At 35.3% G+C, this 26,355-nt stretch overlaps 1 protein-coding gene across 1 annotated transcript in view; it reads right to left on the minus strand.

Annotated features, from left to right (window-relative positions):
- Positions 1 to 26,355, minus strand: part of LOC127866491 (calcium-activated potassium channel slowpoke-like) — an 87,320-nt gene that overhangs the window by 32,058 nt on the left and 28,907 nt on the right. The window contains exons 7-15 of the mRNA XM_052407038.1: positions 18,880 to 18,971; positions 17,162 to 17,272; positions 16,534 to 16,639; positions 16,176 to 16,328; positions 14,225 to 14,380; positions 13,501 to 13,613; positions 12,405 to 12,563; positions 11,585 to 11,661; positions 9,332 to 9,367 (exon numbers count right to left, since the gene is read on the minus strand). Of these exons, the coding sequence (XP_052262998.1) occupies positions 9,332 to 9,367; positions 11,585 to 11,661; positions 12,405 to 12,563; positions 13,501 to 13,613; positions 14,225 to 14,380; positions 16,176 to 16,328; positions 16,534 to 16,639; positions 17,162 to 17,272; positions 18,880 to 18,971 (1,003 nt within the window). The remainder of the gene's footprint in view (positions 1 to 9,331; positions 9,368 to 11,584; positions 11,662 to 12,404; positions 12,564 to 13,500; positions 13,614 to 14,224; positions 14,381 to 16,175; positions 16,329 to 16,533; positions 16,640 to 17,161; positions 17,273 to 18,879; positions 18,972 to 26,355) is intronic.

Consider the following 26,355-nt stretch of genomic DNA (forward strand, 5'->3'; position numbering starts at 1 on the left):
AGATTAGCCTCTCTCTGGGACACCAGGGCTCAATGCATGTGTGTAAAGTGTCATCCCAGATAAGCCTCTCTCAGGGACACCAGGGCTCAATGCATGTGTGTAAAGTGTCATCCCAGATTAGCCTCTCTCTGGGACACCAGGGCTCAATGCATGTGTGTAAAGTGTCATCCCAGATTAGCCTCTCTCAGGGACACCATGGCTCAATGCATGTGTGTAAAGTGTCATCCCAGATTAGCCTCTCTCTGGGACACCAGGGCTCAATGCATGTGTGTAGTGTCATCCCAGATTAGCATCTCAGGGACACCAGGGCTCAATGCATGTGTGTAAAGTGTCATCCCAGATTAGCCTCTCTCAGGGACACCAGGGCTCAATGCACGTGTGTAAAGTGTCATCCCAGATTAGCCTCTCTCAGGGACACCAGGGCTCAATGCATGTGTGTAAAGTGTCATCCCAGATTAGCCTCAGTCTGGGACACCAGGGCTCAATGCATGTGTGTAAAGTGTCATCCCAGATTAGCCTGTGCACAATGCATGTGTGTAAAGTGTCATCCCAGATTAGCCTCTCTCTGGGACACCAGGGCTCAATGCATGTGTGTAAAGTGTCATCCCAGATTAGCCTCAGTCTGGGAAAATGAGGATTATTGCTTGTGAGTTAAGTATTGTACTAGATTAGCATGTGCAGTCTGCACAGGCTAATCTGGGACAACACTTTCCATCTAAACTGGATTTTTGTAAGAAGAGACATCATTTAAACGAAAAATACAATTAACACGGAAAGTGTTTTTCCTGGAACAACACTATACCCACATGCATTAAGCCCCAGTTTCCCAGAGTGTGGCTCAGATCAAGTATGAATGTAAGACACAATGTAAGCCTTGAATTTATTCTGATAAGAGTATACAAGTTAATGCTGGACACCATAAAGGTAGCACACCACCCTTTGAATTGATGAATATGACACAGATGCCATGTTCAATTTAAACAAAACATTTTGTGTGCAAATAAATACAGAAGGTTTCATTCAGGTATTCTTACATGTAAGAATGATAAATAAACACAATGGCTTTATTCAATAATTTTTAAGTGGCATATCAACAGCTACTTTGGTAGTTAAGTTTAAACAAGAGCTTGTCACAGTAGTGCCAAATCCCCACCGAAATATGTTTGCTTGTATGACAACATTATTTTGTTTGTAAAACATGGCACCTGTGTCATCTATTTATATTTCAAGGATCAATTAGTTATATAGTGTTGGCGGTTTGCTGTAGAAAATAAAATATATGGAAATGAAAGAAAGGGAGGAAATTAAAAAAGCAGACAATAAACAGTTCCTGTTCTTGATCACTGTATTTTTCCTTAAACTCATCTATTCATTTTACAGTGAATTCTTCAGTGTTCAAATTAAAATATTATTGTAAAATTAGATAAAGGGAGATATTAAAAATTTTAAAGCTAAAAATATTTACTATGAAATTAAATTAAACATAATTTCAAATTAAAAAGAAATAAATATATATATATATAAATAAACAAATAAAGGGAGATAATTCAAAAACTGCGGCCAAAAGAGTTATGGTTCATGTTCATTGCACTTCTCCTAGTTGCCATCTATTTATATTTCTAGTTTCAAGTAAATAGACCAGTTTCACAATACGAACACTGTTGCTATTATTAGATATCACGTGACGAGTCGAATCTCAGAACGAGGCGGAACGTGACAACTTTCTTTTCCTATGTTATGCGAATGGTTGAGAATATCGATCATGTAGAGCAGTTGACTGTATACATGTAACTATTTTGTAAATGACAAAAAACTGTAAAGTTTACGTCAATAAAACATTCTGTCTGTCTGTCTGTCTGTAATGTTTTACATTCGGGGCGGTTATAACATTATAACAGTATGTGTTTAGTCAATAAATTGATAAATACTTCTTAAATAAACATTATAACAACCATAATAATAATTCAACGACATACTATCTAGTACAAATAGTGAATATTAAAAAAAAATCATCTTTATACAAATACGAATAATCCATTAACACATCAGAGTAAAGGTGGTCTGAAGACCTAACATCGATAATTGCTCAAAACAAAGATATATAAAAGCCGCAAAATAAAATAAAAAGTATTATATGATTATAATTCTCAAAGGTATGGGTGTGTTGGTGTGCGCTATTTTTCATGAACTGTCGAACGTGTAAGCGGTGTTGAATCAACCATAAGACAAAGCACTATAAACGCGAAGTACATGACACTATTTAAATTGTATGTTAATTTTCTTTTACATTAAATAAAATGTATTTTAGAGTGAATGACAATATTGAATTATTATTATAACCAACTGAAACAAACGGACGTGGAGGAAATTGAACTGTCTAAACATGTATAATGAAATTTCTTTATAAGAGATTATGAGTATTTATTAGCAACAGGCTTATCATGTAATATAGAACTGATTTGTACAGAATTGGAACTCTGGTGATTGTATACATGTATATATATATATATATATATATATATATATATATATATATATATATATATATGGGTTTACATGATTAGAATTGCAAAAGTCTCTGATACTTCTAATTTAGAAAGTTTACCTACAATTGTCTATTGTATATATATAGCCCGGATATTCGTTCCTATGTTATTGCGTAACTTTCTGTTTTGTGGCAAAAAAAGCATGGTATTGTGCGTATATGCTATAAAGGTTGTTGTTGTAGTTTTTGTTATTTGACAGTCCGGACATTGGTTCCTACAATGTATAGCATTTTATATCAAAATGTTTAACCCCGTTGTGGTTAAACGAAAATGCTTATTTTAATTATGTTGTTCCGTACGGTATTCGGACATCCGTTCACACGGACAATCGTTCCTAAGCTAATTTTGACAAGGCGTACATTCGCTCGAATATTGTATTTAACAAACCGGACAACATTATTTTTGACAGCCCGGACATTCGTTCCTATGTTATTGCGTAACTTTCTGTTTTGTGGCAAAAAAAGCATTGTATTGTGCGTATATGCTATAAAGGTTGTTGTTGTAGTTTTTGTTATTTGACAGTCCGGACATTGGTTCCTACAAGTAAATGCAAAACTAAACAAAAAAGCAATTTTCCGAGCAAAGCTTATCTTCTTTGATAAGCCTATTCAATTAAGCAATCTTGTTTACAGTAAGCCGATTCAGAATAAGCCAGCCAATATGATTTTAATTGATTAGTTGACTAATTAATTAACTGACTGACATTTTGTCGACAATGCATTTAACGCAACTTGTTAGCTCTAAGCCGATTAAAAACAGTTTTTCGATTATATAACTTTAATAAAGCAAACTGTGAAAACAATATGTATGTTGAATAATGGCCCATTCATTGAAATTCACTTCCAACATATAACTTCTAACGAACAATCGCGGTCGGTCTGTGGGTCATTCGTACTCAAAGAAACACATGTGTGTGATACTCGATTTTCTAAACAATTTCTTTATTGCGCAATAGTGCTCGTATTTGAACTCAATATTTTAAATCAATTATTTTAACGATGTTTAAAAAATGTATTAGCAACAGGCTTATCATGTAATATAGAACTGATTTGTACAGAATTGGAACTCTGGTGATTGTATACATGTATATATATATATATGGGTTTACATGATTAGAATTGCAAAAGTCTCTGATACTTCTAATTTAGAAAGTTTACCTACAATTGTCTATTGTATATATATATATATATATATATATATATATATATATATATATATATATATATATATAATTGAATGTTTGTATTGTTGCATTGTATGTAATTGAGACTATTATAAAGAATAAATCTTCATGTCTTACTCTACACTACGATGGTTATTCACAAAAAGCCTCTTCGATGCCTTTCTTAGGCAAACCATCATAATTATAAGTTTAATAAAGAACAACATATCAACGTCTTATGCGGTTCTAATTGTTTTATTCCGTTCAGTTTTGTTTCACTTATTCTAGTAAATGTAAATAAGGAACGAATGTAATTGCTTACAATAATGAATGAACCATTGTCAGGGCTGTCAATTTAATGCATGAACTAATGTCCGGGCTGTCAAAATAACGTTGGAACGAATGTCCGGTTTGGGAAAAAAATGTGGAAACGATTGTCCGCCATGAAAAATACTTAGGAACGAATGTCCTTATTGTCAAAATTAGCGTAGGAACGATTGGGAACGAATGTCCGGGAATCGTTTCGTACACTACCGTACACTCTTCATAGGACTACGTAATGACGGAGTTTAATTTTACCGGTAACCGTTGAATACGTTAAACGTTAAGCATTAATTTGTTAAAATATTAAAAATGTATGGGTATTAAGCACTTCATTATAATGATTAAACTGATAATATCTATACAGTATTTAGTTTCTGACAATCTGTTTGGCAAAAATAACTTTCAATTTTTACAAAATCTTACATATCTAATTAAAGCAACAGTTAAGTATTTGGCTTTAAACAAAAGAAATAACTATGCAATACCACTACCACGAGAAGACACGGGGGTATCATAAATTATGTGGAAATGACCAGACATCCGCAACGTGTGGTTTATGACACTTTGCTGTTATTTAATATATGTCGGCACAGTATCTGATCATAACGAGATAATGGGTTTGTGCTGAACAAAGGGACGATTAAACAACAGATATACCAATAAACAAGATTATTGATAGATCTTTGATTAAACACCGCGATAAAAAGGCTCAAACTAACAGTGTAAAAATTTGTGCAAACATGTGAATAAAAACAAGTACTTTAATCAAGAAAATGTATTGACACTTAAAATGGGAAGTATATATTTACTGACGATGTCATCTTGTGTTGACAATATCGTAACGTCAAAAGCGTGATGGGTTGAAATTAGATGCGGCATTGCGTGGTATTATAAACGGCATCACGTTTCGCCTCGTTCTGGATTTCTGCGAGTCACGTGACTTCGCGCTCTTATCGATTTTGGCTTATTGTGAAAAGGGTCTATTCCTTCAGTAGATTTAGAGTTATGCTCCGGACAAAAAATTACTTTGAAATTAAATAAAGGGAGATAATTAAAAAAAACTAAGGTAGATAGAGTTATGGTTCTTAGTCGCTGCACTTCTCCTACTTGCCATATGTCTATATTTCAAGTTTCAATCAAGTCCCTTCAGTAGATTTAGAGTTATGCTCCGGACAAAAATTTACTTTGAAATTAAATAAATGGAGATAATTCAAAAACTTTGGTAGATAGAGTTATGGTTCTTAGTCAATGCACTTCTCCTACTTGCCATCTGTTTACATTTAAAGTTTCAAGTAAATCCCTTCAGTAGATTTAGAGTTATGCTCCGGACAAAAAATTACTTTGAAATTAAATAAAGGGAGATAATTAAAAAACTAAGGAAGATAGAGTTATGGTTCTTAGTCACTGCACTTCTCCTACTTGCCATCTGTTTATATTTCAAGTTTCAAGTAAATGCCTTCAGTAGATTTAGAGTTATGCTGCGGACAAGAATTTAGTTTGAAATTATATAAAGGGAGATAATTCAAAAACTCAGGTAGATAGAGTTATGGTTCTTGGTCACTGCACTTCTCCTAGTTGCCATCTGTTTATATGCTAAGTTTCAAGTAAATTCATTGAATAGATTTGGAGTTATCATCTGGACAAAGTTTCGGACAGACGTACAGACGAACGCACAGACGGACGGAGACTATTACTATATCCCCTCCGAAAATTTTTCGGCGGGGATAAAAACAATATCATAAATTACTAATGATTCATCCAATGCCACAGAAGAAGTGCTCATAACAAACTATTTTTTGCCAATGTTTATATTTTTCTCTTAAAACTTTCCGCGATACATAATTGTTATGTCAATTTATACAGCAATGCAAAAGTTAAAAGAGCTCCGCTGCTGGAGACAGATGACCATCCAAACAGGGCTGTGACACAGGAATTTTTGCGGCAAAGCGGACCTTAAGAGTTAATCTGGTCATAATAGTGTGACTTAGCCACTTGAATAAGTTTTTTGTCGACACAGAATAATACACTTCTATTAAATCATCATATAAAATGGGTTGAGAATATTATAGTATTATTACTAGTGATTGGTTATTGATCGGAAACGATTTTAACACTTATTGTCAGTGACCTTGACCTTTGGCCTCATGACTCCAATTTCAATAGGGGCCAACTTCTGTTCAACTCCAATGCACATGCAAAGTAACAAGCCAATTGGTCCCTCCTTTCACAAGTTATTTATCGGAATCAATGTTCACTCTTAGTGTGACAGTGACCTTGACCTTTGACCTAGTGACCCCAATTTCATACAGTTTATCTACTGGCAAATGCAAATGCACATAGGAAGTATCAAGCCAATTGGTCAAGCCATTCACAAGTAATTTATCGGACACAATTTTCACTCTAAGTGTGACAGTGACCTTGACCTTTGCAAAGGCCGATGCACATGTGAAGTATCAAGCCAATTGCTCAATCAATTCAAAAGTTATTGGAAAAAAAACTGGTCTACAGACAGACAGAAGGACCGACCAGCATCCAGTAAACAAGAGGGCCATGATGACCCTGAATCGCTCACCTGACTAACCAAATACAATCCCAACCCAGTTTTCATCAAGATAAACATCCTGACCCAATTTCATAAAGATTGGATGAAAACTGTGACCTCTATTGTCTACACAAGGTTTTTCTAATATTTGACCTATTGACCTAGTTTTTGACCCCAGATGATCCAAATACAATCCCAACACAGATTTCATCAAGATAAACATTCTGACCCAATTTCATAAAGATTGGATGAAAACTGTGACCTCAATTGTCTACACAAGGTTTTTCTATTATTTGACCTAGTGACCTAGATTTTGACCCAAGATGACCCAAAAACAATCCCAACACAGATTTCATCAAGATAAACATTCTGACCAAATTCATAAAGATTGGATGAAAACTGCGACCTCTATTGTCTATACAAGGTTTTTCTATTATTTCACCTAGTGACCTAGTTTTTGACCTAGTGACCTAGTTTTTGACCCCAGATGACCCAAATACAATTCCAACCCAGATTTCATCAAGATAAACATTCTGGCCAAATTTCATAGATTGGATGAAAACTGTGACCTCTACTTTCTACACAAACAAATTGTTGACGTTTTTTTCTATTATTTGACCTAGTGACCTAGTTTTTAACCTCAGATGACCCAAATACAATCCCAACCCAGATTTTATCAAGATAAACATTCTGACCAAATTTCATAAAGAGTGGATGAAAACTGCGACCTCTATTGTCTACACAAGGTTTTTCTATTATTTGACCTAGTGGCCTAGTTTTTGACCCAAGATGACCCAAATACATTCCCAAGCCAGATTTCATCAAGATAAACATTCTGACCAAATTTCATAAAGATTGGATGAAAACTGCGACCTCTACTGTCTACACAAGGTTTTTCTATTTTTTTACCTATTATGTGACCTAGTTTTTGACCTAGTGACCTAGTTTTTGACCTAGTGACCTAGTTTTTGACCCCAGATGACCCAAATACAATCCCAACCCAGATTTCATCAAGATAAACATTCTTCATAAAGATTGGATGAAAACTGTGACCTCTACTGTCTACACAAACAAATTGTTGACGGACGGACGCACACACGCACACACAACGGACGCCGGCACACACAACGGACGCCGGACATCACACAGTCACATAAGCTCACCATGTCACTTCGTGACAGGTGAGCTAAAAACATACCCCCTCTTTTTCGAAAGGGGGCATAATTAAATGTAAATACAAAATGCAAATAAGTCATGTTAACACTAAGATATCAGTGCCCAAACTGATATTGGCAGACAGGTTCCTAAACAAGAAAATTAAGTAACAGTCCGATGAAGTAACTGTTGTCAACTACAGGATGCATTGTGCAGCTATCAAAATCACAAACAAACAAATATCAAAACCAATTCATCATTAAGAATGACAAATGCGTCATCTAAAGAAACAAAAAGGTGTATGACTCAAAAATTAATTCAAAATCTCTATAGCAATGTGATTTTCTTCTTAGTTAATAATTCAAACAAATATTTAAATGATCATCTTCAGTTTTAAACAAAATACCAAAATCTTCCCAAATACAAACACTGGTATGTAGAAAATTGTGATAATTCAAATTCTAGTATTTTAAAAAAGATTTCAGATGTCAGCTTAATAAACGTTTTGATTAAGACACTAAATAATTTTGTATAGCTTGCAAATGGCTCCAATCAAATAATTATTACTTTCTTTTCAGAGAGAGACCTCAACATAGCTAGTGCATCATCAAACTCGTTAAAAAACTTTATTGAACCACGCTCTGGGAAATCAGGCCTTAAAGGAAGTGGGTAAAGTGTCTTCCCAGATTAGCCTGTGCAGGCCACACTCGCTGATCAGAGACAGATCTTTTCACTTTTATTGCATTTTTAGTTTCAAAAATAGTCTCTTCTTAGAGAAAAATCAACTCAAGTAGGAATGTTTTGTCTCTGATTTGGGACGACACTTTACGAACATGCATTAAGACTGGTTGTCCCAGAGTGCTACTGATATACTGGTACAAGCAAGAACATTTTACAATTTAAAACTAGCGGTGAACCTCTGCTCACTTGCAAACAAACAAACAAACAATGTACAATTGACGATTTCCATTTCCCCTACCATGCCACTCCACAGTCTAAATATTGTCATGTCTTCAAAAACATGCTCAAAAATGTGTGCCGGACTTACATGATTTATTGACCAAAATCCTACATGCTGTAAAACAGAAAACCAATTCCCTCACTAGCATACTAAAGTCTTAACATATTGTTCCTTCAGTTTTTTATTAAAATAAGTAAGGTTGGAAAACTGTCAACTTGTTAATCTGTGAACAGGTTCCTTTAAAGTTGGAATATCAGTAACAAAAAAATAATAAAGAAACAAAAAAGAAATGAACTGGGATTTGAACAATTAACTGTTCTTATGCACTCTGGATACTCCCCATTTAAACTTTGTCAGCAAACAACAACATCCGTTTTCTGTGCATGCGCTTTACATGGTTTACATCCACTTAATGAACATCAATTTACTAGGGGCTAATTTATTGGTATAGTGCAAAATAATATCCTTTTTCATCCACCTAGTTACTGGACATATGAAGGTGAACTGTGGTGAAATTTAATAAGAAGGATGCTTCTTTATGACAAGGACATAATATTAAGAATTGAATGTAATAGATTTTATCGATATTCTAACTAAGTTATCACAGTTAATCAATGCAAACAACACAAAGACAAGTTTACCTAGGACAGCCGTAGCACCTTTGCGGAACATCGCCACTGGGAGGGAAAACAGGAGAGCATGTTAGTATTAATGTTGTTCTATGGTACCATCTAAAAGCATTTGAGCCTCTCTCTGGGAAAACGGGGGTTTTCTGCATGTGCATAAAGTGTCATCCCAGATTGCAGTCAGTACAGGCTAATCTGGCACAACACTTTCAACTCTAACTGGATTTTTGGTTAAAAGAGACTTCCTTTTAACAAAACATTCCTTAAAAACAGAAAGTGTCATCCCTGATTAACCAGTGCTAACTGCACAGGCTTATCAGGGATGACACCTTACGCACAAGCATTAAGTCCAGTTTTCCCCAAACATGGCTCATATAATTGCACAAAGGGTAAAGGTTAACTGAACTCATAAAAAAGATTTTGAACATTGGAAATGTCATCAGCTAGCAACGTCTAATTTACGCTACATACAGTTAGATCTACAAATACTATCATAGAATTTGTTTTTCGACGGTTCTGATTAAATTCTGAAGTAAAAATAAAAATAAAATCTATTTAAAATACATCATCAGGAAGTCCAGATGCATCTTAAAGCATTGCCAGTTGAGTGATAAGTTGTGATATTGCCAGTTGAGTGATAAGTTGCGATATTGCCAGTTGATTAATAAGTAGGGATATTGCAAGCTGACTGATCGGATGAGATACTGTAATTGGATTGATTAATTTATATAATGCAAGTTGAGTGGTAAAGTGAGATCATGTGAGTTGAGTGATTAATTGAAATAATGCAAGTTTAGTGATTAATTGAGATAGTGGGAGTTGAATGATTAATTGAGATAATGAGCGTTGAGTGATTATTTGAGATAATGAGAGTTGTGCAATTAATTGAGAAAATTATAGTTGAGTGATTAATCAATATAATGAGAGTTGATTGATCAATCAAGATAATGAGAGTTGAGTGATGAATTGAAATAATGAGAGTTGAGTGATTAATTGAGATAATGACAGTTGAGTGATTAATTAAGATATTGCCAGTTGAGTTATTAATTGAGATAATGTGAGTTGAGTGATAAATTGAAGTATTGTCAGTTGATTAATAAATTGAAATATTGTTATCTGAGTAATAAGTTGAGATATTGCCAGTTGAGTAATAAGTTGAGATATTGCAAGTTGAGTGATAAGTTGAGATATTGCAAGTTGAGTGATAAGTTGATATATTGCAAGTTGAGTGATAAGTTGAGATATTGCAAGTTGAGTGATAAGTTGAGATATTGCAAGTTTAGTGATAAGTTGAGATATTGCAAGTAGAGTGATAAGTTGAGATATTGCAAGATGAGTGATAAGTTGAGATATTGCAAGTTGAGTGATAAGTTTAGATATTGCAAGTTGAGTGATACATTGAGATATTGCAAGTTGTGTGATAAGTTGAGATATTGCAAGTTGTGTGATAAGTTGAGATATTGCAATTTGAGTGATAAGTTGAGACAATGCCAGTTAAACATTAAGTAAAGCATACGTTTGAGTTACTGCATGTTGAGTGCTAAATTGAGTTACTGAAAGATGAGATCAGTTCAGTTCGTGCAAATTGAGTGTTAAGTTGATATACTGCAAGTAAAGATATAAACTACTGCATCTGAAGGGAAAAAGAATTAACACTCAACATGAACATTTACAATAATAATAATAAGAGTTGGGCAGTGTGTCCATTAGTTACATGCAATCATAATTCAAAGGTTTGACAAAGAAGCTTCTACATAACTATACATGAAAGTTCAGTTATCATCCATGATAATGAACATATTAGGCTGGTTAATAAAGTCAGTTTCACATCAGAAAATTTGACATGCAACATCTGCGAAGGCAATTTATAGTAAAATGGTAATTACCAAAAATGTATAGCTGTTGTAAAATGTCTTATTTCGAACACATTTTTTTTATCAATCAACATCTGTAGGGGGGGGGGGGGGCTCAACATTTTGGTGTTAATTTCATAATGTGAAGTGTGAGCAGTTAAAATAAGTTTCATCATAACTGCTGCTTTTATAATAACAATGAAATATGAATGGAGGGTTTGGTGTGGAACTGTTGATTCTGATCTAAAATGTAAGCCAATACAACAGTCTCAACATAACCAATGTATTACATTTCATTATATATTTTAAACTATTAGACTAAATACTAGCTAATGGTAAAAAACAAAATATTTTAATATTTCAACTTAAACATTAGCTACTAGCTAGAGGTACATAAATTCATTACAATACTTACATGGTCTACATCGGCACTTCTTGATCATTCTGATGTCAATTATTTCACTATGGCAGCTTTTGCAGTAGTAGTAGGCTCTGGAAAACAGGCAAGCATAAACCTTGTTATAAGAAGTATAAAACTTCTTTGTTAATAGATGTGCATTCTGGGAAAACAAGTCTTAATGCATAACGAGGCACCCAGATTAGCCTGAAGTGATTTTTTTACACAAAACATTTCAAAATGTGGAAATCGTCATCCCTGATTAGCCTTTGCAGACTGCACAGGCTAATCTGGGACAACAGTTTCAGCACATGCCTGCCTAGTTGTCTCAGAACACAGCTCAATAAATAAGAATATACTGTGAAACCATTATTTATCGTCAGGCATTTATTTTCGTGTATTTAGTCAGTAAACTGATTGACGAATTCAAGATCCTAACGAAAATTTATGTCCCATATTTGAACAAATTAAGACTGAATTACCAAAGGCATGAGGCACTAAAATCCAACGTTATCCACACATACATACTCCGTCTGTTTCGTAATCAAGATAAATCCGGTTCGACACCAAAGGATGTAGATTACATGGTGTAATTAACTGACACATGACATTGCTCTAAAACGTGAGTGCAGTACAGCTGTAATGACTGTGCTGACTTTGTTTAGGTAGAATAGTAATGATTGTTAACAACTTTACTACCCATTGTGTGTATTGTGTTTTTCAGTGTTGTTTCAGATTGTAAAGCATCCACGCGTGGATCCGGATCAAAGACAATAAATCTATCTATCTACAATTACAACCACACACAATCAAGGCCAGTGTCTGCCCCTTGGTGTACCTCTTGACCTCCTCAGCAGACTCTGCTATGAAGAAGCCCTGCGTGGCGGTCTCCAGCTTGACCTTGGGCCCCGGGTTGATGGCTAGGGTGCTCTCCTTACCCTCCTCTGACCGCACCTCAATCGCCAATAGCAACAGCTTCAGCTTTGCAAAACACAGTCTGAAACACACACAAATTATACATTGCACTTAGTTCTTGGTAGGCGTAAAATTTTTTGTTTATAATATGAAAAAAACATATGACAGCTCTTCGAAAAAGTGACTAAATGCATGTGCGTCAAGTGTTGCCCCCACTTAACTAGCCTGTTAAAGCTTCTAAGGGATGACACTTTATGCATTATGCATGTTTTTTCCACAACATTTCTCATTCAATTTTAATCTTGTAGGTTTATGATAAGCACAAAAGGTAAACTTAACTGTATTCAATTCTAGCCTTTAATATGCCAAGATTTTTATGGTTTCGTTTGTAATTTATTGGCAAACATATTATATAATAACAAAAAATTATGTTATCCCATATGAGAAGATTTCACTTCATTCAAAAGTGTAAAAATAAACATGTTTAATTTAAACAGAATATAATTCTTCAGCCATAAATGTCAAACCTAGTTTTGAGACGTTGAGAATGCCACAGCTACATGACCAGAGTCATGTGAAAATGGGTCTGGTTGGAAGCCACAAGGTCTGCTAATGAAACTGTGAAATCTTGCATGACTTAATAATGAAAAGCTTAGCTCCTTACCAGACTGCGCAGATGCACAGGCTTGTACGGAGATACACTGGCCACATATGGCATTAGACCTTTTTTTTTAATGAAGCCACTCGCATTCAGATAAGGAAATATTCATAAGATAAAAGTGTCTTGTTAACCATTTGCACGCTGGGAAATTTGTAGTCTGCAAAAATGCTGTCTGCTGAATTTCTAAAATTAGCATTTTCTTCGATTTTTTTTTCAAACAATACTATCAGAATAGCAAACAGTTTGGATCCTGATGAGATGCCACGTTCTGTGGCGTCTCATCTGGATCCAAACTGTTTGCAAAGGCTTTCAAAATTAGGTTGCAGCACTCTCTTGTAAGGCTAACAAACGCACATACTCTGCCGCCTCAGGGAAGGTCATGCCATTGAAGGAGCTGGACAGGAACTCTGTGTACATCTCCATTGCTGTTCCCCGCATGTAGTCGTTCTGCCACTGCTGCATGTCCAGCGACTGAAAGGCACATGACATCTGCCATTGAATGAAATACAAAAGTGACCTGGGCCTTGATTATTGTGCCACTAAGTTATTATAGGTCTTGGTTATTATGACAAGTGGTAATAGTGGCACTTGGTTATTGTGGCAAATGGTTATTGTGGCACTTGGTTATTGTGGCACTTGGTTATTGTGACACTTGGTTATTATACTGCTTGGTTATTATGGCAATTGGTTATAGTGGCATTTGGTTATTGTGGGACTTGGCTATTGTTGAACTTGGTAAGTGTGGCAATTGGTTAAAGTGGCAATACCACAATTGGTTATTGTGGAACTGTTTTATTATTGAATAATAGTCAAATCCACAATCAAATATCATTCTCCAGATCCATAATTTGGATGATGAATAAACATATCCACTATTAATGAAAAGTATATAACCATCACAATGTTTTTATATAGGGGTTGGTTATTTGAATGACATTTTCAAACAGAAGCACTTATGCATGATTTTCTGAAACATTTAATGCCAATAAATCATTCTTCAAATGGCAGACACAAACTGTCAACTTTTTGATTGAGTCGGATTTCTCAACTGTAATTTCACTTTCAAACCCTACTGCTGGTACCGGTTTATAGGATCGCATAGTGAACAAGTTTGCCATCAGCGTAGAAAAGCCAGGCGCCAGACAGCTCTGAGCAATGAAGCCAAGTTTCAACTCTGCAATGCAGACAGCATCGTCTCCACGCTTCCAGTCCCAGCTGGGAATGTTCAACAGATACGCCTGAAATACGAGCCCCTTAAACTAAGCACAAGAAGTGTTCAAAATGTTGAATTATTCTATGATTTCATGTTTGATTGATTTTCTTCAACAAAGAATTTAAAGTCATAGAATTATTATTTTGCCATTATTATGGTTGGTTTGCTTTAAATCAGTAACTATTTTAATTAAAGGTGAAATTCTTTTTGCGACTCTATACCATGATTATCAAACTCAGCCAGCAAGAATCTGGCTTGTTTACTTTCCTGGCTTGACCACTTACAAGATTCTAAAGCTCATATGAATTAGTTATTGTTAATCCTTTTTACCCATAAGAAGCAAGGTGATAATCGCTTTTGAAACCAGCATAAAACCAGAACAGCCTGCAAGTAACTCGCAGTCTGTTCAGGTTTTATGCTGTTTGCTGCTCATCGGTATCTGAGGGTTAGAAATGAAGCCTTTAAAACTTGAATTTAGTAAAGGTATTTAATTATATATAACTTTCTATAGGACTACAAATGCGTCAAAATACATGTGGTAAGTGGTAAAGAGTTAATCAACTAACACTAGAACTTGTCACAGAAGTGATGAATACCCCTGTTGTTGCATGTACTAATATCAAGCAAGAAGTAACAATGAAATACTGGACCCTTGAGCACCAACTTTAAACCTTAGGACCTTGAGAAATTTTTGAGATACAAATTTTCATAAATAAGCGTATTTCCGCAGTGTCGCCAGGTCATGATGTGATGAAACTAAGTTGAAGCCAATAACCAATGTAACATAACAAAACTAACACATCTAGATATTGTAGTTGCAAAGATTCATATTTTTTTCTAAAAATAGTCTATACTGACAATAATAATATTCCAGAATTTCTTCAATGAAAAAGGGATAAAATGTTTGCAATTTTTAACATAGGATATAGAATTTCTTCAATGAAAAAGGGATATAACATTTGTAATTTTTAACATAGGACTATAAAAATTGCATATAAACATATTAAAATTGTATAGGGAACAAGATGCGTTTGTGAAACACAATGTCCCCCTATATGACGTTTGACTTTGAAGGATGACCTTGACCTTGTGAAGGATGACCTTGACCTTTCACCACTCAAAATGTGTAGCTCCATGAGAAACACATTCATGCCAAATGTCAAGTTGCTATATTTAATATTGCAAAAGTATTCATAAAATAAGCGATTTGGGCCACATATATTTGACCTCTGACCTTGAAGGATGACCTTGACCTTGACCTTTCACCACTCAAAATGTGCAGCTCAATGAGATGCACATGCATGCCAAATATCAAGTTGCTATCTTCAATATTGCAAAAATATTTATAAAATAAGCCATTTGGGCCACATATATTTGACCTGACAGGGCAAAAACAATATGTCCCCCACTACTATAGTGGGGGACATAAAAATGCCTGTCTTTATTAAATGTTCTATGTAAACAAGTGTAGGAGAAAACAAATGTGTGTCTACAGATGAACAAATGGACAGACGCCAATGGTGATTCCAATATACTTAACTTTGTGATCGAGGGGACTATTGGATTAATAAAACGTATAATCGTTGTCAAGCAATAAAACTGAAAAATGGTTCAATATTTTATAATTGAATCAGATAACGAAGAAATAACAGTATGAACACCTCTATTCCAAACACAATCATTTGAAGTAATCACTATTTCGAGCATTTTTTGAATATCCTGATTTTATTTTTTCCATTTGTTTAACTAATACTCTCTAATTTTGATAAAACAGTGTATGTTTATTTCCTGAAACTGCCCTTCAACCTTGACGTTCTGACCTTGTTATGGTACTGCAGAAGCTGGACTATGACCTTGATGTCGGCATGGTAGTTCTTGATGGATATCACCCGCATGATGTTGGACGCATCTTCCTGATCAGGATCCGTGCAGTATTTGTTGGCCAAGACCAAACATGCATGGGCAGTTTTAATCTGAAAACACATTTTATAGTTGTGTATATTTAAAAAAAAGCAAAACACTTTTCACTGATTTGGTACAATATCTTAACAAGAATAGGTATGGCGTTATGTATGACATATTTTTTCAGCTTTTACTACAGTCTTTTATTAAGGTGAAATGTGTTCTATTGACCATTTGTTGCCTTAATTAAAAGTATTAAGATATACCGGTACTGACCTTGACCCTCTCAAGGTCAATGGCATCCATGACAGTTCCCTGAAAGAACTCTACTTGTGTGAAGTGTCTTTTAAGCAAACCTTCCAACTCAAGGTCAGGTAAAGCCCTGAAAACACACATTTTTTTTTTAAATGTCCATATGCTAAAAGGATTTTTTTAAATGAATAAAAGAAAATGCTATGCAACACAAAATGTACCAAAACACTAGTATACCAGCATGTCAAAAAGCATCAATTAAAACTTGATGGTTTGAAACCAATTCCTTTTATAGATTGTGGTATCTTAAAATCACAACACCATGGGTTAATACAAAATCATAAACTTAACAATTGAAATGGCATGAAAATATTCTATATAGTTACGAAGGAAAACAGAACTTATTTTGTCAAATGACATGGGCTTTAAAATGATATTCATATGAGCAGCACTCCTGGAAAACAGGGTTTAATGCACATGCATACAGTGTCCTCCCAGATTAGCCTTTTTTCTTTTCTTTTCTTAACAAAAATCCACTCCATGCAGAAATTTGTGTCCCTGATTAGCCAGTGTGGACTGCACAGGCTAATCTGGGACAACACTTTACTCCATACATTAAGCCCTGTTTTTATAGAGTAGAAACTCTACATACTTGTGCAAGAATATGATCTCAACATCCACATCTTCACGGTCCTTGTGCAGGAAATCTTGCAAGAAGTTTGCTACAGAATCGTATGTAATGTGGCCACACACCACTATATGCCTGAAATGTGAAGGAAATCTTGCAAGAATTTGGCCACAGAATCCTATGAAATGTGGCCACACACCACTATATGCCTGAAATAAGCAGGAAATCTTGCAAGAAGTTTGTATCAGAATCGTATGTAATGTGGCCACACACCACTATATGCCTGAAATAAGCAGGAAATCTTGCAAGAAGTTTGCCAAAGAATCGTATGTAATAAGGCCACACACCACCATATGCCTGAAATGTGCAGGAAATCTTGCAAAAAGTTTGCCACAGAATCATATGCAATGTGGCCACACACCACTATATGCCTGAAATAAGCAGGAAATCTTGCAAGAAGTTTGCCACAGAATCGTATGTACTAAGGCCACACACCAACATATGCCTGAAATGTGCAGGAAATCTTGCAAAACGTTTGCCACAGAATCATATGCAATGTGGCCACACACAACTGTATGCCTGAAATGTGCAAGAAATCTTGCAAGAAGTTAGCCACATAATCGTATGTTATGTGGCCACATACCACTCTATGACTGAAATAATCGTAACAACATAAACTCTCCATCAAAAGTGGCACACTTGATGAAATGTGTCAAGCAGGATTCACATACAAAACTTACACAAAATATATATAACCTTAAATGTTTTCTTTATATGATAAACAATTCAAACTCCATATAATTTTAACACTTCACATATACTTTAATGACTTAAGTGTTTCTATAAAATAATTCATATTGCATATCAATTCATGTAATTTATACATACAAAATAATCTCACGAGAACGGCCAAACTTCTTCTGTCAGAACACAGGCAAATTAAATGCCATTTGGAAACATTATTGGCAATAAGTTACGTCACTCAAATCCATGAAATGATTCCCAGCAGATGCATGAAATGATTCTTAAATGCTTATGTTAAAGGTTAATGGGAAAGCAAGTCTCCGCTCAGACCAATCATTTATGCCTTTCAAATATTGCCACATTTTTAGATCTGAGTCATACACATAATGCACTCATATATCAAGAATATGTAGATGTGGCAATGTCAGAAATATCAAAATCGACTGTTTGTTTTTTGTTCTCAAGTTTATGAAACTTAAGCAACCACTGCAGCTTAGTGTTGTTGTTGTTTGAATGATAAAAACTTTTAGGTCTCCTCTTATTAGAGTTTATCATTGTCATGATATATCAACTGTACCATCATTATCTCATGCAATATATCTACATCTGATAATTTTATACTGTAAGATATTTTGTTTTAATATCATCACACATTATTGAGATCTTTGGCTGCACTAAGGCCACCAATCAAAAGGCATTTTGTTGCAATATCTTCACAACTTATAAGGGTCTATTGCTGCAATACATCCAGCAATTGTAAGTTTGTGTGTGGCAATATCTCCAGTCTATTGTTAAAAGGAATATTACTGCAATATCTCAACTGATTATACAGTATACTACTAAAATATTTCTCCTGATTATACAGTATGCTGCTGAAATATTTCTTCTTTTGTTTATACAGTATATTGATGCAATATCTCAACTGATTGTACAGTACTAAAAACAGGAGTGAACAGAGGTAAATATTAAAGACAAATTGTTGCCGAATATACACTTACTTTTTTCCTCTTTCCTTTTTGTATGAACCTCCATACTTGTTCTGCTTTCCAATGATATCTGCAATTTCTGGAATCCAGCTTGCAAACAACCCCTAGAGAAAGCAAAAATAAAGTTTTTGTAAAGGCTTGATGAAAGAATGTAGCAGTTATAAGTACTCACAAAAGCATATATTACTATACAGGTGTAACAATAAAAGCACCAATTGACACTCTTCAGGCTTATAGCAGCAATTACAATTCAGGTGCAATCAAGTAGCAAGGGGTAATTATAAACTGCAGCAATCCGCTGCCAGTTAAGAGCATATCAAATATCTAATAATGTGTAACCAAAAATACATTAACCATTAAAAGGGGCCTTGTCACGTTTTGGTAAATTGACAAAAATGAAAAAAGTTGTTTCAGATTCGCAAATTTTCGTTTTAGTTATAATATTTGTAAGGAAACCGTAATACTGAACATTTACCATGCTCTGAAATAGCCTTTATATGCATCTTTTGACGATTTAAAAACCTGAAAATTATAAAGCGTTGCAATGCGAAATGATTGAATAATTTGGAGAGTTCTGTTGTTGTCGTAATATTTAGTGAAAATACGAGGATCGCTTATATGAAGTGTAAAATACGCCTTATTTTGTGTAAGGAAGGATGGCCGAGAGGTCTAAAGCGCAGGCTTTTTACTCCAGACTCCAGGGGTCAGTGGTTCGAGTCCTGAGGGCTACCTATTTTCTTTTTTTTAAATTTTATTCTTGATTTTTTACTGGAGCTTTTTAGTTCCAATGTTTAAATTTATCAATATAAAGCATTTAATGACAAACTTCAAAACATGCCAAAATCTGTGAAAAGGCCCCTTTAAAAATGTAATATTTTAAAATGGTATCTTCAACCATGGGAAAGCAGTTTTAACTGTCAATTAAAGTTGGCATTTCAGTTTCATTAAAAAACTTTAGATACAATATACCTTAAAACGTACTTTCACAAACTGTAGTACATTACCTTATAAGCAAACGTAGCAATCATTTTGGAATAAACAATTTACAGTGAAATCTTCTGAGCCATTAATCATATATTGTGTTACAACAACATCAATTTCATTCATACATTGAATGAATGAGTAAATTGAATTCTAGTATAAGAGAACCTACTTCCTGATTACGTAGTTTACCATGGCAACATACTTACTGTTGTCATAATGGCAAAGAGAGCAATTATTATATTTATGGTCATGTCTTCCTGACATTTCAGAAAATTGGCCACAGATGGACAACTTCCTAAAGGCCAGAATAATCTAGATACTTATTACTCATCACTAGAATATAACTTAACATGCAAATAATAGTGGGCTGTTTTTTCATGGTATTTTCTTAATTCCAAAACAGACACTTATATATATTAGGTTATTGTTTTTTTGTGGTTTATGAACACGCAGATGGATAAAAGCGGTTTGGATTTTAAAAAATGTGAAAAAATATTTTATAAATTCCTCTGCTGCTAATTTACTGATGTCAATATAATACATTGTCAAGAGACGATTTTCACAAACAAATAGGAATAGCTAAATTCGCAGACAGGTTTTCCCCAGAATAACCAAATGGGGTTGTAACAAAGCAAACGTTTCACTAGCAAGAACCATAATTGAAGGGCCATATTCGATACAGTTATGGTATTTACGCATGTCCACAAGTCGCTTTCTATATCCTTCTGAAAAATGTAAAACATTTGCGATTCTGAAACTCTGAAACACATTTATTGTCAATACAGGTCTGATTTTGCTTATGAATATTTAAAATGTGATTACCGGTATATATGATTTTCTGGCGATGGAAATATTTGAATCCACTATTTGACACAGAAGAATGTTTATCTTCAGCAACATACACATTCAAGAATCTTTGTTGGCATTTTGAAAAGGAAATATTTGTTCCACTAAATTTCACAGTACTCATGCAAACTAATATTTGTTTGAAAATGAATGTTTATAATGTTACTATTTGTATTGGTTTTACTGAAAGCTAAAACTGTATTGTTTATTTCCTATGGTTAAAGTAAGTGACAGACAAAATAACCCTCTGGTTACTGTGTTTTTTGTTTCAGTCAAATATGGGTCTGGTAGAGAGACCCATTCCCAATAGAAATAAGTATATATTTTTCCCAAATGGGACCTAAAATATCCCAAGTAAAGGTTTAAATTTATTTTTTTTAAATTAGTCTTACCATGTCATTCATCTCCAAATCCAGTTCTATAAGTTAAACCTTAAAAAATACAAGGGCTGTTTGTAAAACATGCATGCCCCCCATATGGGCTGTCAGTTGTAGTGGCAGCCATTGTGTGAAGACGTTTTTTGTCACTGTGACCTTGACCTTTGACCTAGTGACCTGAAAATCAATAGGGGTCATCTGCCAGTCATGGTCAATGTACCTATGAAGTTTTATGATCCTAGGCCTAATTATTCTTGAGTTATCATCAGGAAACCATTTTACTGTTTCGAGTCACTGTGACCTTGACCTTTGACCTAGTGACCTGAAAATTAATAGGGGTCATCTGCCAGTCATGGTCAATATACCTATGAAGTTTCATGATCCTAGGCGTAAGCATTCTTGAGTTATCATCCGGAAACCATTTTACTATTTTGAGTCACTGTGACCTTGACCTTTGACCTAGTGACCTGAAAATCAATAGGGGTCATCTGCCAGTCATTATCAATGTACCTATGAAGTTTCATGATCCTAGGCATAAGCATTCTTGAGTTATCATCTGGAAACCATTTTACTGTTTCGAGCCACTGTGACCTTGACCTTTGACCTAGTGACCTGAAAATCAAAAGGGGTCATCTGCCAGTCATGATCAATGTACCTATGAAGTTTCATGATCCTAGGCGTAAGCATTCTTGAGTTATCATCAAGAAACCATTTTACTGTTTCGAGTTACTGTGACCTTGACCTTCAACCTAGTGACCTGAAAATCAATAGGGGTCATTTGCCAGTCATGATCAATGTACCTATGAAGTTTCATGATCCTAGGCCTAAGCATTCTTGAGTTATCATCCGGAAACCATTTTACTATTTCGAGTCAATGTGACCTTGACCTTTGACCTAGTGACCTGAAAATCAATAGGGTTCATCTGCCAGTCATGATCAATGTACCTATAAAGTTTCATGATCCTAGGCCTAAGCGTTCTTGAGTTATCATCCGGAAACCATCTAGTGGACGGACGGACGGACCGACCGACCGACGGACCGACATGTGCAAAACAATATACCCCCTCTTCTTCCAAGGGGGGCATAATAATGTTTTTATCAATTTTAAAGTATTTGTAAGCTTAAAATCAACAGAATTAATTTGCCAATTTTAGTCAAAAAAGACGCCATATTTTCCAATCCAAAAGGAACTGCCCCATTCCCAAAATTGTAAAAAAAACACTGGGTTATAGTGGTATTTTTGGCAAATTGCCTGTTGAATAGCAGTTTGATTTACGCTCAAACTAAAATGATGAATGATCTTTGTCATATTTGTTGCATCCCAACGTGACCATATCAATTAGTTATGTAAACTTTGATGATCAATAATCAGATATGATGTATATCAAAATCATTAAACTGATTTAAATAGTCCAAGAAACTCTCTCTGTTATTTGTTAGTTTTACAAATCAATTGGTAATAATGGTAAACATATTTAGCCTTATGATGAACAAATAATTGTTGTATTTAAAATTAATTTCTATTTATATTTGTTCCTCCACAGTAACAGCCTGTACTACCTCCACCTTAAGTTGTCTTCAAACACAGATTTAACAAGAGCAGACCGCTCATCTATTTTTCTTTTTAAAGGTGAAGGGACCTATCTCAATTTCAATCACAAAGGAGGGAGGGGTGGAGTGGAGGGGGGTGTATAGTGTGGGGGTGTGGTCATTTTTTACATTATCTTCCAAAAATGCAAAAAAAATGAAAAAAAAAAAAAGTTTAAAAAATATTTGTGTTTTTTAACAATGTTTTAAAAAAAATAAAATTGTGTTTTTTAACCATGTTTTAACAAAAAAAAAATCTTTTTTTTGGGAGGGGGTATACATGTAGTGTTAGGGTGTGGTGGTCATTTATTAGATGATCTTTAAGAAAAAGAAAAAAAAACTTTTTTGGGGGGGATTCGGGGGGGGCATGAGGGATGGTTTGGGTGCAGTCTATTGTGGTTTGTTAGGTAAGAGTTGTTTTGTGTAATTATCAATCAAATCTAATCATAAATAAAGAAGTTATGGCAATTTTAGCAAAATTTAATAATTTGACCTTGAGAGTCAAGGTTATTCAAAGGTCAAGGTAAAATTCACCTTGCCAGGTACAGTACACTGCAACGCTGATATATCGCGGACTGGTATATTGCGCTGTCCAATATATTGCGGACCGGTATATCGCGCTGTCCAATATATCGCGGACTGGTATATCGCGCTGTCCAATATATCGCGGACCGGTATATCGCGCTGTCCAATATATCGCGGACCGGTATATCGTGCTGTCCAATATATCGCGGACCGGTATATCGCGCTGTCCAATATATCGCGGACCGGTATATCGCGCTGTCCAATATATCGTGGACCGGTATATCGCGCTGTCCAATATATCGCGGACCAGTATATCGCGCTGTCCAATATATCGCGGACTGGTATATTGCGCTGTCCAATATATCGGAAACTGGTATATCGCGCTGTCCAATATATCGCGGACCGGTATATCGCGCTGTCCAATATATAGCGGACCGGTATATCGCGCTGTCCAATATATCGCGGACCGGTATATTGCGCTGTCCAATATATCGCGGACCTGTATATCGCGCTGTCCAATATATCGCGGACCGGTATATCGCGCTGTCCAATATATCGCGGACCGGTATATCGCGCTGTCCAAAATATCGTGGACCGGTATATCGCGCTGTCCAATATATCGCGGACCGGTATATCTCGCTGTCCAATATATCGCGGACCGGTATATCGCGCTGTCCAATATATATAGCGACCTGTATATCGCGCTGTCCAATATATCGTGGACCGGTATATCGCGCTGTGCAATATATCGCGGACCGGTATATCGCGCTGTCCAATATATCGCGGACCCGTATATCGCGCTGTCCAATATATCGCGGACCGGTATATCGCGCTGTCCAATATATCGCGGACCTGTATTACGCGCTGTCCAATATATCGTGGACCGGTATATCGCGCTGTCCAATATATCGAGGACCGGTATATCGCGCTGTCCAATATATTGCGGACCGGTATATCGCGCTGTTCAATATATCGCGGACCGGTATATCGTGCTGTCCAATATATCGCGGACCGGTATATCGCGCTGTCCAATATATCGCGGACCGGTATATGGCGCTGTCCAATATATCGCGGACCGGTATATCACGCTGTCCAATATATCACGGACCGGTATATCGCGCTGTCCAATATATCGCGGACCGGTATATCGCGCTGTCCAATATATCGCGGACCGGTATACAGCGCTGTCCAATATATCACGCTTTTGCTATGGCTCCCATCGAGCATGATCACTAAATGACATGTTTTAATCTGAGAATTCGCTAACATAAGAAAAAACCGGTTCTAGCTAGTATTACCACCCTATATTTCGCGGCTTATTATGGCACGCAGTGAAGCGTGAAAAACAGTCGATTAGTGACAGTGTTGTTTACACACGGCTGGGGTTGTTTTAAACACTTAAGAAATAATCAATTAGTGTCATTGCAAAGGTAATAATGGCAGTTTACTGGTATATAAATCGTTAAATTTCGGTACTGGTCATGAATTTCTTTGTCCTGATAAAAAGCGCGCGAAAATTGGGGTGGGTGTATTTATTTGTAAATAAACATTTCGTAGCTGGTACAACATTGAGATCATTTAATTCCCATTAAGTTTCGTTGTAAATTTCAACTAAAGTACCGCGGTATCTCGCAAATTATGTGGCATTGACATTCCCTGTTAATAAAATATAATTCAAACACGCTGTACCGTTACCGTTACGCTGTTTCAGTTCCTTCATTAGGACTTTTTATAAGGGTAAATTCGAATCTATGCACAATTATATTTTATACGATTTTACAGCAAGAATTCTTTTAAGCTGACTCGCGAGCGATTGTACATGAAAATAAAAAATATAATTTACATTTTTTTTAATGATAAATACAGATACGTATGTAGTTATGCGAATGTATTGCAGAATTGGTTTGCAATTATTACTATACAAATATGTAGCAGCACCTATATAAAATGACAACATTGGGGAAATTTGACAAATTAACCGCAATACAATATAGTTAGACATTTCTCGAGTTATATCGCGTGCCGGATATATCGCGCTCGCGATCTTTGGACCCCACTGACTGCGATATATCGACGTTGCAGTGTACCTTCTTGAAAGCATGAAAGAATTTGAAGTTTGAAAGCAATAGCCTTGATACTTTAGAAGAAAAGTGGATCTAAACACAAAATTTAACCATATATTCAAAGTTACTAAGTCAAAAAAGGGCCATAATTCCGTAAAAATGACAACCAGAGTTATGCAACTTGTCCTTTACTGTCCCCTTATGATAGTTTGCGAGTGTTCCAAGTATGAAAGCAATATCTATGATACTTTAGGGGTAAAGTGGACCAAAACACAAAACTTAACCAAATTTTCAATTTTCTAAGTTTAAAGGGCCCATAATTCCGTCAAAATGCCAGTCAGAGTTACATAACTTTGCCTGCACAGTCCCCTTATGATAGTTAGTAAGTGTTGCAAGTATGAAAGCAATAGCTTTGATACTTTAGGAATAAAGTGGACGTAAACACAAAACTTAACCAAATTTTCAATTTTCTCAGTATAAAAAGGGCACATAATTCTGTGAAAATGCCAGTCAGAGTTACATAACTTTGCCTGCACAGTCCCCTTATGATAGTTAGTAAGTGTTGCAAGTATGAAAGCAATAGCTTTGATACTTAAGGAATAAAATGGATCTAAACACAAAACTTAACCAACATTTCCAATTTTCTAAGTATAAAAAGGGCACATAATTCTGTCAAAATGCACGCCAGAGTTATCTTACTTTGCCTGCCCAGTCCCCTCATGATAGTAAGTAAGTGTACAAAGTTTGAATGCAATAGCATTGATACTTCATGAGAAAAGTGGACCTAAACGCAAAACTTAACCGGACGCTGACGCCAAGGTGATGACAATAGCTCATATTTTTTTTTTTTTAAATAGATGGGCTTAAAATGAATTGCCTTAATTTTAACAGATCATTAATATAATGTGACAATCATCTAAATTATCCTGGGACTATATCATTGAAATCATTTTTCATTTGAGTCAAACAGATTGGTATGTCATCGACTGCGTTACTATTTTATTTAAATAATTCTTGACTATTGCAACTCAAAACAAGTATCCCCTGTTTGAGGAATTTATTATTAGAAGATAGTAATACAAATGTACATATTTTTGCTTTTTTTC

The sequence above is a fragment of the Dreissena polymorpha genome, chromosome 2, assembly GCF_020536995.1.
Source record: "Dreissena polymorpha isolate Duluth1 chromosome 2, UMN_Dpol_1.0, whole genome shotgun sequence".
Lineage (NCBI taxonomy): Eukaryota > Metazoa > Mollusca > Bivalvia > Myida > Dreissenidae > Dreissena > Dreissena polymorpha.